Source organism: Drosophila eugracilis, unplaced genomic scaffold (assembly GCF_018153835.1).
Source record: "Drosophila eugracilis isolate 14026-0451.02 unplaced genomic scaffold, ASM1815383v1 contig_2154, whole genome shotgun sequence".
In the NCBI taxonomy this organism is placed as follows: Eukaryota; Metazoa; Arthropoda; class Insecta; order Diptera; family Drosophilidae; genus Drosophila; species Drosophila eugracilis.
In genome coordinates this window covers 10,844,571-10,859,512 of record NW_024573038.1, presented here as the reverse complement: position 1 = coordinate 10,859,512, position 14,942 = coordinate 10,844,571, and the positions used below count along the sequence as shown (strand labels likewise).

General features: G+C 46.0%; 3 protein-coding genes across 3 annotated transcripts; 2 read left to right on the top strand and 1 right to left on the bottom strand.

Moving 5' to 3' along the window:
• The first annotated feature begins 428 nt into the window (after positions 1-428).
• Positions 429-1,455, top strand: LOC108113866 (lipase member H-A). Its single transcript, XM_017224580.2, has 3 exons — positions 429-480; positions 539-656; positions 718-1,455. The coding sequence occupies exons 1-3, from the start codon at positions 429-431 to the stop codon at positions 1,403-1,405; spliced, it is 858 nt and encodes a 285-aa protein (XP_017080069.2). The 3' UTR covers positions 1,406-1,455.
• A 5,870-nt stretch (positions 1,456-7,325) lies between these two features.
• On the top strand, positions 7,326-8,375 carry LOC108113865 (bifunctional peptidase and (3S)-lysyl hydroxylase JMJD7). The gene has a single exon (XM_017224579.2). The coding sequence runs from the start codon at positions 7,357-7,359 to the stop codon at positions 8,305-8,307; it is 951 nt and encodes a 316-aa protein (XP_017080068.2). The 5' UTR covers positions 7,326-7,356; the 3' UTR covers positions 8,308-8,375.
• Positions 8,376-8,386: 11 nt separating this feature from the next.
• LOC108113864 lies at positions 8,387-14,919 on the bottom strand. Its single transcript, XM_017224578.2, has 9 exons — positions 14,562-14,919; positions 14,090-14,246; positions 13,474-13,859; positions 13,306-13,404; positions 11,725-13,243; positions 11,337-11,605; positions 10,723-11,273; positions 9,229-10,342; positions 8,387-9,169 (listed from the first exon to the last, which is right to left on the bottom strand). Exons 1-9 carry the CDS (start codon positions 14,823-14,825, stop codon positions 8,570-8,572), a joined length of 4,959 nt encoding a protein of 1,652 aa, XP_017080067.2. The 5' UTR covers positions 14,826-14,919; the 3' UTR covers positions 8,387-8,569.
• Positions 14,920-14,942: the final 23 nt, after the last annotated feature.

Here is a 14,942-nt window from a genome sequence, read left to right as displayed (position 1 = left end):
AACCCACTCGAAGTGCCGGTGGCCCTCGACTCTTGAGGCTGTCAGGCAATTAAATGCAATTTGTCTGCCATGCAAATGCAGCTGCAATCGAAACGGATGAAGTGGAGGGCACACGGGGAGTGCCGACACTTGCTATGCAACGCTGCTGTTGCCGCTGATTAATTTGACAATCTACAAGAGCCATAAACAACAATTTCAGCGTGAGAGAAATACGAACGAAATCCGATGAACGTGTGAAAATCAGTGGCCAAGTGGTTTCAAATTTTTAGCGGCTGATGGCATGCAATCCATCAGCGATCGTGGATGACCAACGATAAGGGATCGCTTATCAAATTGCCATAAAACGAGACTCCTAATCGCAATCTTATCGAGCTTTTTGAGGAATGCCTAGGCAAAAGGCTTCCTAACTGACTTCAGTTACATTAAAAATGCAGACGGGACAACTTCTAGTTTTGTTTTTGACCCTCACACTTGCGGCAGGTAAGTTCCCTAATATAATAAAATGTTTAATCATTACTTAAACCTTATCTAAATCCAGTTTATGGAGAGCCTGGATTCCTCCTGAACACACGTCGCATCCAGGAAGATCCCCAACGTATCGAGGCCGAGGTGGAGGCTCTGGTGCGTAGCTCATTCTACGCCGCGGATCCCACTGTGTGAGTCATCACTACTATTGAGTGCGTAATCCCTCTAATAAGTGATCTTTGTACTCTTTAGCTTAACCATTCCCCGCTGGCTGGGAGGCAGCTCTTCGCCGGAGATCTCTGCTGTGGTTACTGCCCGACTTCAGCTGCAGGATAGCAATATAGTCAGTGTGGATCTATCGGAAGCTAACAACGAAACAGAAATTATCAATAGCGTGGCTAGCTTAGTGATTCTCCTGAACGAAAATTTCGATGTGCCACTCGATCGCATTCTCCTAGTAGGTTTCGCTGAGGGTGCCCATTTGGCAGGCGGAGTGGCTGCCAAGGTGCAGCAGGACTTAGGTCGTCAGTTAACCCAACTAACAGCCCTTGATCCCTCATCTGGAGAAGATCTAGAGCATAAGTTATCCTCAGCCGATGCAGAGTTCGTAGAAGTAGTGCACACAAATGCTGGAGGTGAGGGCACATGGGAGCAACTGGGTCATGTGGACTACTATCCGAATGGAGGCGAAACACAGCCAGGCTGCTCCACAGACTCCTGTTCGCATGAGCGATCCTTTGAGCTGCTTGCAGAGATGTGGTCCCCAGAGAATGACTTCCTTAGTGCCCTTTGTGGATCCGTGGAAACTCTAGGTGCCTCCAAATGTCGTTGGTCCACCCACAAAATGGGCCAGAAAGAAGCTGTTACAGGAATATATTTCCTAGAGACCCAACAGTCCTCACCCTTTGCCCGGGGAGCCTACTACGTCAGCTTCTTGTGAGGAGCGGATCCAATAAAAAGCCGTAACGAATAAAGGAAACAAAGGAGCAACTTTGTCATTAGTCATTGCAGCAATGATGGTTGAAAAGGGGGCAACAGACGATGAGCAAGTGCCAAAATTGATGAGCGTCAGGCATTGGGCTCATTCATTATTTTAAAATCAATTTAAGAGGCCTCGCCTACCAAAAGTTTTGACGCACGTCCTGGCAAGAGTGGGGAAGCCATTCATGCTCCTCCTCCTTCTTATCTCATTTCCCTTGACAAATGCATGAGCCCAGGAGATAGCAGAAGTTCCCAAGTTTCCCTTTTCCATATGCCAGATGTTGTCTGAAGTGACGATCCAGCCAAAGGAAGGCAAAAAAAAATATAATAAAAGTTTATCGAGAATCGGCTCCTTTGAGTATGCTTCAAGGATTTGCGTATTTTTCCTGGATTGAGGCAGATTTATGCCATGCAAGGAGGACTGACTCAAGGAGGAGTGGGTGAGCATCGTGTTAGCTTCAGGAAAAGTTGGTTATTATGGAAGTGATAAAGGATTTTCTTTTGAATTTTAAATAGGTGAAATCATATATTGCAAGGAAGTTAGTTTAGAGAAAACTACGCTCATTCAAAGCTTAATTTTTTGATGACCTTTGACTAAACATTTAGTTACTCTTTAAAGCTTACTAATTCTTCAAACAAAAATGTTATGGAAATCAATTTATCTACTTAAAATATTTGACATAGTTGCTGGCCACCATGCTAGCATGTCGTGACCCATGGCCCATCTCCAGTTTTGTAGTTGCTGCGCATATTTGCGAGCAATATTATAGGAAAATTCCTTTGTGCCAAGTATGCCTTAACTTTTTTCCAAACCGGGTGGTTCCTCCTTCTCCTTCTTTGCCTCGCCTAACTGCACTGGTTACTGAACCCACCCATCGCCCAGTAAATTCGCCCCCTGCTGTGTGCGTGTCACTTGAAAGTCGCGCTAAAGGAAAACTGTCACAAATTGCATTTAAATGCGCTGTACTTAAGTTTATCTTTCGGGGAATGTGTAAACGAATGTCAGAAGCAACCCCGGACTTCCTCCCTTCCATGAACCGGAACCGAAGTTTGTGGCGAAACCAATTTGCTGCGTGCCCAGTGCAAGTTACTGGGCCAATCCTCTCAAGGAGTGCGCTCACGTAGCCTTTATACGGATTTCATTTCCCGGAAAGTCCAAAAGAAAGATCAAACTTGTGGTCACTTCATTACGAAAGGCCTTTATCGCCCGTCATGACTCGTGGATATCAGACAATTAGTCAATTACCTTTGATGATGATCCATTGCCGGCTGATAAGGGGCTTAAGTTCTGGCGATAGCGAGCGCCTAAAAGCCTGCAACATGAGCGGTAGGTTCCCGGCAAAAGTTTTCACATCGCTAATTGGGGCTTCATTAGCGTCAGATTTTTGGTTGGGGAATGGAGCAGTCCTCCGGCGCGACTTGTGATGCGTGCCCCGGTGTGATTTATATATTCAAACGCTTTTTGAGGAGAAGATTTAAAGTTGCACATTTGTCAGCCGAAGTGGGTTAAGCGGGCATTAAACCCACAGCGTTTGGCTCAGCTCAGCTTCTTCACTCCATTTGCCGCCTGCACTTGGCCTCAACGGCCTGCTTAAATCTCAGTTTCTCGGTTTCGGATTCAGATTCGGTGGCTGAGCATTAAATGTCAGGCCATAAAATAGAATCACTCCCCACCCCAGCACTCCAGCAGAGCTCTACAGGATCCAATAATGGGTCTGGAGGTGGGAAATGCGACCAACCTCAGTTCACCACAAACCCTGCTAAATGTCCATGGTTTTTTCACTTGGTAGTTCAGGATGACGGGGTAGGATCGACTATTCGAAATCGATATAAGAGAATAAATTTGGTACTTTTTTCCATCGTCGTTTTTGTTCTTATTAAGGCTTTGTAAACTTTATGAACTGATAAAACCTTACCTTTATAATTATGTTTACTGGGTATCTCTTAGTCGACCCCCAAACGATATCCCTACAATTTCTGTTTTTGTGGTTTTCGTACAACTCCCCCCCTTAAAGCATTGCAAGCATAAAATATAGCCATTACAGAATGTGTAACAGAAATTAAGTCGCAACAATTTCATTTTCATTTCCATTTCACTTTGTTTCGCTTTGAGCTGCTATTACGGTTTTTCCGTCGCCCGCTTTTCTTTCTAATGTTAATGTTAATGAGGCCAGGAATGCGTTTGAATTTGGTAAGTTGGAATTGATAAGGAATCTTTGGTCTCCCCAGCTGCCTGGCATTTTATCAATTAAAGCTTCTCCTTTTTTTTTGGGGACCCAGCACGCGTGTTATTAAGGTGCCTTTTCTCCCCTGGAGAATTGGCTTTAATGGCTATGTTAATTTCTGTACAAGGTTTTTATGGGATGCCATTTGAACGGCTCACCAACTGCGACCCAGTGAAACCTTCCTCTCTCTCGTACCCTCTTCTTCAAAAAACATTTCCTATATGAGAGAGTTCCAAGCCCCCGAAAAGTGTGCCAACTGGTGGGTGAGGCTCTTTTTGTCGCCAACTCAACCGGGTGGCTTATTGTTGGTGATAAGCAACAAAGCTGAGTGTAACATATGTCGACTACCCACCTGCTGCCACGCCCCCAGGTGTTTTACATTTGGAGCTGCCTTTAAATGATAAGCGGGCGTTTGTCCAACATTTCATTGGCCCTCGAGGAGAGGCGAAGGGCTGGCAAAGTTGTAGCAAACGATTGAAAAGCCATCTGCATAAAGGTTTAATTAAAATTTCCATGCCAACAACAAAAGGTGCGAATGACATGCAGGTAACAAGTGACGGGTTATAGTACACCATATATGTTTATACTCGATGGAAGAATTTTGCGGGTAATTTGCGTTCCACCGAGGGACATCCTCAACGCCACGCATAATCTCTTGGCCCCGTTTCGCCGCTAATCAGCAGTATTAGTTTTTATATATTGTGGGTACTTAACTATTTAAATTTAAGTGCGTGAGCGTCGGTGACGTGGCTGATAACATACTATGGAGTGTGTGGGCCAAAAATATTGGCGAATCTACCAAGTTCAGGCGCCGCCTAAAGGCCGTCTAATGCCCGACTAATGCGCATTCTGGCCACGAGCATCAATCATTTATCATTTTGCGTTTGCCGAATGCAATTCCAAAAAGCCACACGCAAAGCACTCAAGCAGCTAGACAGACAGCATAGGCATGGTGAGCAAAATAAAAGTTCTAAGTAGTTTAGTTCATCAATTAGAAGAATCATCGTATTAGGAAAACTAAGTCATATTAGACTGACTCAGGTGGCTTTAAAGCTATTTTCAAAACGCAATAAACCCGAAAAATATGGACTGAAGATTAGATTTTCGTCTGGAAGTTTATTTAAAGAGATTTGAGGGAAATCCCTGATTATGATAACGTGATTGAGATTACTCTATTAAATTATTTGAAGTCACCAGAACTTGTTTTTAAAACTTAAATTATTTTTCTTTAAGTGTAAGCTTTACTCTGTCTATGATTTAAATACAAACATTAAAGTAAACAAAAGGTACAGAAAAGGTAACTATAACTATTAACTGATAATTGATTTCTGTGCCCTCGAGTGCTATATTTTCGACCTCGTCTGTGCCCAGTGGCGGCTGTCGATTTGCCGTTGAGTGTGGTCAGTGAAGGCGGGGCAAGCGAAGTGGAAGAGAAAAAAAAGCGCGCCTAGTGGGCCAATGACGCCCCCTCAGCACACCCCTCTCGACCCCACCCACTGGGGCGATCGCAATTTGACAGTGTTTATGACGGCGCAGCCTCTGTCGCCAGAAAGAAGTACGCGCTGGCATGCGGCGACTGCAACTGCAAATGCAACGAAAAAATGCAGCGGCAACGCCACGCGACTGACTCATTTTGGGATTTTGGCATTGCAACAACAACAGCAACAACAACTAAGCGAAATTTAAATAAATTGTGGAAAAATTGCATTGCTCACTGTGCGTGTGTGTGTGTGAGAGAGCTTTGCATTGTTTGTTTGACTGGCTTATTGCCTTTCGTTTCGTTTTTTTTTTTTTGATTCACACAGCTGTTGCTTACTGCTTTTTTATGACGCTTATCAATTTTGCAGTCAAAATTGTATGTAAATCTTACAGCGTGCGATGGTATTTTAATTGCGTAAGAACTGTCATACGCAGTGTTGGCGTTTGTTGATTTTTATACTCTTTTAGAGGGTATCTTTACTATTGGCTTAAGGAGCATAGCGCTCTCTTTTACCATATCACCGGAAGTGTTTAAAAAGTCTTTGAATTTAGACATATCTGCCCAGTTTAAAAGCTATCAATATAAAGCTTATTTTATTACCAAGATAAGATTTGGAAAACGCACCGATTGAAGCTGATCAGACTATAGCTAGCGTAGTTCTGATTGGAATGATCGTAATTATATGTTTTTAATTTTATTGTTTCGTTAAAAGTTAATAAATTATTTCTTTTTGTAGCTATGTCATGGCACGTGCAACAAATTTTGTTAAATTTATTTATAGAATTAATTTTATCACAGAAGCCAATGCTCTAAATTGGAAAACTTTGTTTTTTCTAAAAATAAATTCCATATAAATCAACATAAGGTCTTATTGTGTGATCTTAAAAAAGGATTTGAATGTATACGAATTTGGCATCTATATTTATGGGCTTAACATGTGCACATTTTTAACCGATAGCGTATCTAAACTTCGTCTTGTCAAAGACTTTTTTAAATAAAAAAAAAGCCTTGTACTTACTCTTTCACTGGCGCTTCATTGGCGCTCGGCTGCTAATTGGACTGCAATTGGATTTAGTAATTTTGAATACTGTTATTTATAGGCCACGGAGTTAGCGCGTTCTTTTTGTTTGTGCGCTGCTCTGCGAAGCGTGGCTCCCGCTCACTGTAGTTGTTAGCAATGGGACTTGTATTATTTTGGGTGATCTACGCGGCACTTGAAAATTTTGGTCACGTTCCTAGCAAAATGAAACAAACGCAGCCGCTGCAAAACTAGATATTCTCCGTCATTTGCGATTTCTGCATTAATGAAGCACTCGCGAGTGCGGCGAGCGAATGTGCGATAATTTATTAGTGCCACATTTGCGACACAGATTTCGATTTCGGTTTCGGACTGCCGGTGGCCAAGTCAATTCAATTTCTTCACGCGCACACAGCCTGACCCCTTTTGGCCGCAAATAATAATGGGCCTATGTCAGTCTATCAACATCAAAATTTCGCCAAATCCCGCCCATTGACACGATCCATTTGCCCCTTTTTACGTTTGCCACCTGTTGCTGAAATCACCAACAGCTTTTTCGCATCCGTGGTAAAGATGTTAGGCATGCAAAAGAGGTGGCCCCGATCCTCCTTGTGTACATTTGTTAAAATATTATTTGTATTTAAAAACACGAACACAGTTTGCAGTTGCAAATTGAAAACAAATCGTTTGTATAATAAACACTCGACACGCGCCGCCTTATTTGCTTTTCAGTTCGCTCCACTTCCAATCCGACAGTCCGCAGCTTCGCGCGCGTCTTGAAACTCCCGCACTCGCATTCACACTCGCGTCGCTTCAACCGTCAACTAAAGGTGGGCCAAGAACCGATTGGCTTATCGATGCCTCGCTTTCTGTTCAACGATTATTTGTAACGATTATCGGTGCTTTGAATTCAGTGTGACCACGATGTAGGAATAGATAGTGTTAGTAACGGTAATAGTCTTTAGTTGACAATTAAAAGCTTATAATATGTTAACTTTAAATAAAATATTTTATTTACATTATTTCTGTTTACATTTTGAGATTTTTAAAAGATATTCACAGAAAATAAAATCATATGCATAATAATAATGTTGTAATATATCTGAAAACCGGAACACCACATATCGCTGTTACAACAAGGTCCACTCTAGAAAAACATATGTTAATATAGGATTGTGATTGCCGGCATGTCCCAAGTTAAGGAGGCGATAGATGTGTTGCTTCAGGAAGCCGAGGAGCTGTGCATCGGCAGCAGTGTGGTCGAGCTCGACAAGATTCCGACTGCCCTGGAGTTCTGCCGCGACTATTACTCCAAAAACCAACCAGTGGTCATTCGAAAGGCGCTCTCATGGCCCGCAATTGCGAAGTGGACACCGGAGTACCTTATCCGTGCTCTAGGGGACAAGGACGTGGACGTGGCCATCACCCCAAATGGCTACGCTGATGGTCTGGCCACTCAAAAAGGACAGGAGTACTTCGTTCTGCCACTGGAGACAAAGATGAAGCTGTCTAAATTAGTTCGCCACCTGGATGACCGATCAGGACCCGTCCATTACATCCAGAAGCAAAATTCAAATCTCAGTGTTGACATGCCGGAACTAGCTGCTGATTTGCGGTTAGGGGATTTGGACTTTGCTGAGCAGTCCTTCAACAAACGTCCCGATGCCGTCAACTTTTGGCTGGGCGACGAGCGCGCCGTAACCTCCATGCACAAAGATCCCTACGAAAACCTTTACTGCGTAATGTCCGGTCACAAGGACTTTATCCTTATCCCGCCCCATCAGCTCAGCTGTGTGCCCCGTGGAATTTATCCCACTGGCGTTTACAGAACCTCAGAAAATGGCCAGTTCTACATTGAACCCATCCGAGATGAGGATGGCATAGAGCAGCTAACCGAATGGGTCAGTATTGACCCTCTCGCACCTGACCTGGCTACATATCCGGAGTATGCCCGAGCCAAGCCGCTAAAAGTGCGTGTTCACGCCGGAGATATCCTGTACCTGCCCAACTACTGGTTCCATCATGTATCCCAGAGCCACAAGTGCATTGCCGTGAACTTTTGGTACGACCTAGACTATGATAGTCGCTACTGCTACTACCGCATGCTAGAGCAGATGACAGCCAGCAGGAGTAACTAGTCACAAACAGGAGATCCTGTTTCCTCAGGGATTGTTACAGAAATCAAAAACCATCTTGTTATACGTTGTGTATATATATATAGATGTTGCATAATTTAATGTTAAATATAAAACTATAGGCCAAAATGAAGTGTGAATAAATATAAATAGGGACACGGACAAAAAAGATGTAACGTCTGCGAATTCCGTAAATGAGTTGTGAAATATCCATATAAGAGTGTATAGTTAAGTTAGGAATGTTTGCTTATTGGTAAAGGATAGCCTATTCCGGGCTGATATCCTGCTTTTCTGCACCGGAAGACTCTGCGGCAGCCTGGCCATCCGCTTCCTCGCCGGGATTTTCGTTGTTCTCACACTCGAGGTCGCCATTTCCCGACGAGGAAACGTTCTTCTGATCTGCTTCAGCCAGGTCAGCGTCATTATTGGAGTCTTGCGACTGGGATTGGGACTGTTCGCGCACTCGCTTATTTGTCTGCTTGGCCGGACTGCCAGTGATTGGCACCTTCGACTTAGCCTTGCAGCTGTCCTGCGGCTGCTCCACCACAAACAGTTGCTCCAAATAGGAACGATACCAAAGCAAAAACTCGTCGCGCTGCCGTGGTATGTCCATCTTCTTAATCTTGGCATAAATTCGCTTGGGCGAGATGAGTGGCGAACTGGCTGCTGAATTTTGGGCAGCAGTGGCAGTCAGCTTGGACACCTCAGCCAGTAAGGAATCATTGATAACGGTGTTGTTGTGCGTCTGGTTGCGAATGCGTTTGATAATGTACTCGATCAATTCGTGATCCGGGGCCAGTTCCATGCTGGTTCCTCCCCCTGATCCAGACCCAGTGACATGTTCTACTTTCCCCTCGATCATTTGCTAGTTAGGAAGACGCAAATGATGAGTGAATCGAATAGGAATACGAAACCCCTTCTTACCTCTTCATTTTCCAGCCTTAGAGAAGAGCTAACAGCAGAAGCGCTAGCCTCCATTTCTTCTAGGTCATGTCCGTTCTGGGGAATGACCACAGTTAGTTGTTTCACTGGCGATCCCTTCTCGTCTTCGGGACGGTCGTTATCCAGCTGCATGCGCATCACTTCCAGCGGCGACTCACTACGACTTTCGGTGGCCTCTACATCACCCGAAGCTTCATTCTCCTCCTGATTTAGAGCTTTTCGCAGCCCGCGCGGCTCTTGTGACTGCTGTAAGTGCTGATTTTGTTGTTGCTGCTGTTGCTGTTGCTGCTGCTCAAAGAGCGTCTCCAATCGACGGTAGACATCCTCCTTTATGGACTCGTAAAACTTTGTGGTGAACTTATCGTTCTTCAGAGCATTTACCAGAAGATTTCGATTCAGCTCCTCGGAGGCCGTTTCTTCGGTTTGCTCCAAAGTATTCGATTCGTCCGCGGTGGAGACTTCCTGTCCAAGAATAGGAGTATTATCCACTGGAGTTATCTGGGGCAGCTCAATATAGTCCATATAGTGAGCTGGAAGCTCGAAATCGAATCGAAGGTGTCGCTGCTGCAAAGGAGTCAGCGATACTGTTGAAGTGGTTGGCTTTGCTGGTACCTTGTTCCGTTGATACAGCGGACTGTTACCGTAGTTTACGTTCATGTTGAGATTAGATGAACTGGTCTGTTCGGGCTCCTCATCTCGCAGTGTGGAAAGTTGAGGACGACGACGATTCCGGCGTCTACCAGAGCCAAATATGGCGTTGTCATGGTTCTCCTCCACTTCATCAATATCGTCATCATCATGGTCGCGATTATGACCGGGATCTTCGCGCCAGTCACGTTTTCTGCCCGCACTGCCGCTATTGTTGAGATTATTGCTGCCATTGGAGCTGCTGCCATGCAAAGCGGTTAGTGGCTGGTCGAAAAAAGGGCGACGCTGTTGCTGCTGCTGGTGGGTCAAACCACTTCGGGTCGTTAACGGTGCCAGTATCGGAGCCGGCTGAAAGTAGCTGGGACGCGCCCGTTGTCGACGGTACTGTTGATGGTCCACGTTCAACTCCTCATTGCTTTTGTTCGAAAGGAGATTCTGGCGCGAGTGGCTGCAAAAGCGCACGGTAAATTAATGGGTTAATGCAAGCAGTCAGCAAAAATCAAGCAGTTAGTTTTTGTTACTAGTTAAACGACCAAAATAAATAACTAAAATATTAAATTATAAGATAAGTTGAAAATTTATTTACAACGCAAAATAAATTTGATATTTCTCAGATGGCAACCCTTTTTTTAGTACTTGCAGTAATTCTTGGGTTAGTCACTTTCAACTCTGTTAATGGAACACTCGTTTGCAACGCCTGGTTGCACTTACCGAATCACAGAATTGAAAATGAACTCAAGACTCATGTTTTAATTTACTTTTTATTGTTTCTAACCCTTTTCCATCAAAACACCCGATCAAAAACCATCACCAAAGTTATTATATTACCTGCGGAAATTATCCCAGTAGTTATTGGCCCGGTTGCCGGGTGGCACCTGATTGTTCAGTGTAATACCGCCACCTGGTGCTCCACCCCCAGTTGGTCCCTCGGGCAATGAGTGCAGATTGTTGGCATGCTGATTCTGGGTGCGCAGATTTGAGTTGTTCTGGTGGATCGTGTTGTTGTGGTGGTTCATGAAAATTGGACCCGGGCTTGAGCGGTACGTTGGCGGTGAAAGGGGCGTCTCATTGTTGTAATGCGTCGGCGGCGGCGGTGGAGCAGCATTGTTAAGGAACGGCTGCGCCTGATGTTGTTGCTGCTGATGATGATGAGATTCACTTCCCGTACGGTGACAGCTACGCTGATAGTTACTAAAGGCGCTCTGGTGGGTGCCAAAGTTAAATAGCTGCTCCGATTGAGCACGACTGTTGCCCATGCACAGATTGTTAGGCATCTGACCCATAGCAGGACCTACCGGCAGATTCGGAGGCGGAACGGATTCCGAGCGCAACCCGAAGCTATGATCTTGACATGCCACTACATTGAAGCGATCCTGAAGCTATATAATCAAAATATCCTATTAGTTTGTACAAATCTTTTGCAATCCCTAAGACTGACTTACCGTATGCAGCTGGTTATTGAGGTTGTCGATCTCCCGCTGCTGATGCCACAGCGTCTGGTTGCACTGGCACACTGAGTTGATGAGCATCTGCTGTGTCTGCATAAACTGCTGCAGCAGCACGGCATCGTTTGAGGCGTTGGATCCGGAAGCATTTGAGGAGCCCACTTGCGGGACTACTTGTGGTGGCTTGAACTCTGTTCCGGTGCTGGAGCTGGCCTGGCCATAAATCGGCTGCTGTCCATGCCACGAATTACCAGAGTTGTGTGTTGCTAAGGGTATTCGTTGGATAAGATATTGAATTAAATTTCAAGCAATATTTAAATCAATAACCTAGATTGTTTTAAAATAAGTTCTAGTGAATCCCGCGATTGATACCCCAGAAACTTACCCCATATTCCCGGTACTGGGGGCATGGGTGGCGGCATATACTGTGACCTGTTGCTGCTCGACGGCAGACTGTCGTTGCCCAGGGACAGGGTATCGATTGTCACGTTCAGATCATCTTCGTTGAGCGTGGATGGAGGTGCCGGAGGCTGCGGAGCTTGTTGTTGTGGCAAGTTCGGCTGCTGTCCGCGTCGTTGCTCCACAACTGTACTAGCAGATGCAGCCCGCTTAAGGGTTGCCGAGGAGGCGGTACGAACGTTAGCAAAGTACTTATCGCTGTCCGTGTCATCGTTTCCCTCGTCATCAGCTTCCGAGGTGGTGTTATTGCTGGCAACGTAGCGCTGCTCAAGTTCCCGCTGCTTTTGCTCGTACTCCTTGCGCAGGCGCTCGCACTGCAAGCGCAGTTCATCGCGCAGCTGTTCCTTAGTGGGTGTGGCTTGAAGTGAAGTATCCACCTCAGACGGATCCTCTTCCTCGGCCACCTGACGCTGTCTCCCGGGCGTCGGTGTCGGAGTTAGACTGTTTCGCTTAAGGGCCTCCTCACCCATCTGAACTGCTGCGGCTGCCTGTTGCTTGCGTCGCTCGATTTCCGCCTTCAGAGCCAGGATGCGATCACGCTCTTTTTGCAAACTAGCTGCCTCAGCACGTAGTTCCGAAGTGACGTCGTTCAGGGCGAACACGCGCTGGGCTATCTCCGCCGGAAGCTCGCGATCCACACTGGACCTCTCCTCACTTCGTCGCTCCAAAGAGCCGCCCATACTGGGAGTGCCCTCCTCAATCTGGGTAACAGTGTTGAGCATTCCCTTCAATCTGGCCATCTGAGCCTTTAAGGCTTCTATATCGGCCGTCTTTTGGTTGATCATTGCCTGTGCGTGAAGAGCTCGCTGAGCCGCATTTGCCGCTTCCTGACGCATGATGGGTACGTTCCTCTGGTACTCCACTGGTACAACGCGCTCCTTGGCCGGCTCTGGAGCAGGAGCTGGTTTCGGAGGAGGTGTAGGTGTCGTCTCTTTGATGACCCTAGCTGACTCCCTCGCTGTACGGTTTATGCTATTAAGCTCATCCACTAGATTGCGCATATCCTCCCGTTGGGTGCGCAGTGATTCCAATTTTTCCTGCAATGCCTGCTGCTCTGCCAGTATTTCAGGACCATCATCCCCGAGCACTGCGCTCAGCTCGTTCTGGTTGTGAATAAAGGCGGTGAGATTCTTCATGCGGCCTACCAGCGAGGCCATGTCGTTCTGGACCTGTTGCACCGATTCGTATTTGGGTGCGTCTCCTCCATTGCTGTTGTGCGGCATGCGATCAGCCTCCTGGCGCAGCTGTTCCATCTCGCTAAGGTGAGATTTGGCCATATTTTGAATGTGTACCAATTTGGCCTGTTCATCCTGCAGATGTTGCATATTCCTGTTTGATGCCTCTAGGCGCTGCTGCAGCTCATCGAAAGTGGGCGTGGTATCGGGCGTGGGTGTTTCCAAAACGCTGTGCAGGGATTGGATGGACTGGGCACGATTGTCGCTCATCTGCAAGGTAAATAAAACTGTAATTTAAGCTGTTAGATAACAGGATTTGCTAAGAAGCTTACCTCGCTTAATGCAACATCCTCCAAACTAGTCGAATTAACAATGCCTTCATCCTGTCCTCCGGTTGGGTTGATCTCGTGCACCATGTTGTTGATCTGTGCCTGAAAAGTGATATAGGAAATTATCATAGAGCTTAATTTTAAGTTGAGCTTAGAAAGTATAAGACTCACCTCCACTTGCTGTGCACTCGGTTGGTGTCTTGTGCAGTTCAGGTTCTCGTCCAGTCCCAGCAGAGATCGCAAAACATCTACCTGGGAACGACCTGGTTCAATTCTGGGTACGAAGTGCTGGACACCAAATAGCCGATTGATAAGTTGGTGCAGTGGCGGTGGGTGCTCTTCGGTGCCACTTAAATTACCGTTCCCGTTGCTGGTAGTTGCGTTTGGAATAACCACGCCTACTGTAGCATTCGGTGGCGTCGATTGACGCAAACGCAGCAATGCCGACGAAGATGATGGGGCGCCCGTACTATTAGATGACGAGGATGGCTGGTGCTGAACTCTCTGGACAGGACGCACGGGAAATCGATAGCGCTGCTGCTGTTCCTGCAATTGCTCTGCAATGAAAAATATGAAAAGATCAGTATGGAGGTTTAGGTATATTGCTGAACAGTGGGCAGCGAACTACATCATCTCAGTGGGCGTTTATTTTTGTGCGCATCTTATTTATAGAACATGAACTGGCGCACCGATCTTTGTGTGGGCCAGGCCGATTACTTGGCCAGGTGCGGATATTGGAAATTACTCAATGAGATGTGTATTCCTTAAAAAGTTTTTCGATACGAACCTGCTGAATCGTAGTTGCTTTGCTCGGCAGCCAGTTGACGCAGGGTCGCGCGTTGTTGTTGCTGTTGGGATGGTGACCTGGTTTCCTTAGTGGACAGCGGCTGCTCAGCCGGGGATCGATTCTTGCCGTTGGTGATGCGTGCTCGATGGAGGAGATCCTTGAAGCAGCAGCAAACAAAGGTTAGCAGAAGTATTATCACGAGTATGGCGGTAATTTTGCTAGTTCGGTGTCTATATATATATATCTATTTCAGATATATATATATGTATATTTATGTATAAGGGCGCTGCTTTGGCCGATCGAAATTCGTTATCCGCTATGGTTGCGTACGCTTTCGCTACTGAACTAGTGGAAATTGAATTTTCTCAGGCCGAGATGAGTGTAAAGTGTATTTATAAACCCAAAGAAGAGAAAGATCTTTGGTGTCTTCTCTTCTAGAACATTTGCCATGACAACCGTGCCGCTAACTTACATTTAATGTTTTTAGCGTCTCCCTTTGCAATGGCTCCACGAAGTCCATGTCCGGCTCACCCAAGTGCTCCTGCTGTCGACGGGATCGAGCTGATCTGTTGCTTGCCGTTGAAGCACTTCCTCCGGATGGAGGTGCTCCATTTGGAGGCGTTTGTTGTTTGGGTACGGCGCCGGTTGCCCCGCCCACCGAGTTGTTGTTGTTGTTGTTACTAGTGCTGCTGCGTGCGCTGCCTTGGTCCACAACTACTTTGGGCGGCGGCGCCATTAGAAAATATATATTTGCGTACAAAAAACGACGCTAGAAAATTGAAAACTCTCCTCTTTTTTGTACTCCCACTTTTGTTTTTTGCTTTGCGTATTCTGACAGCTGTTCCAAAATAGG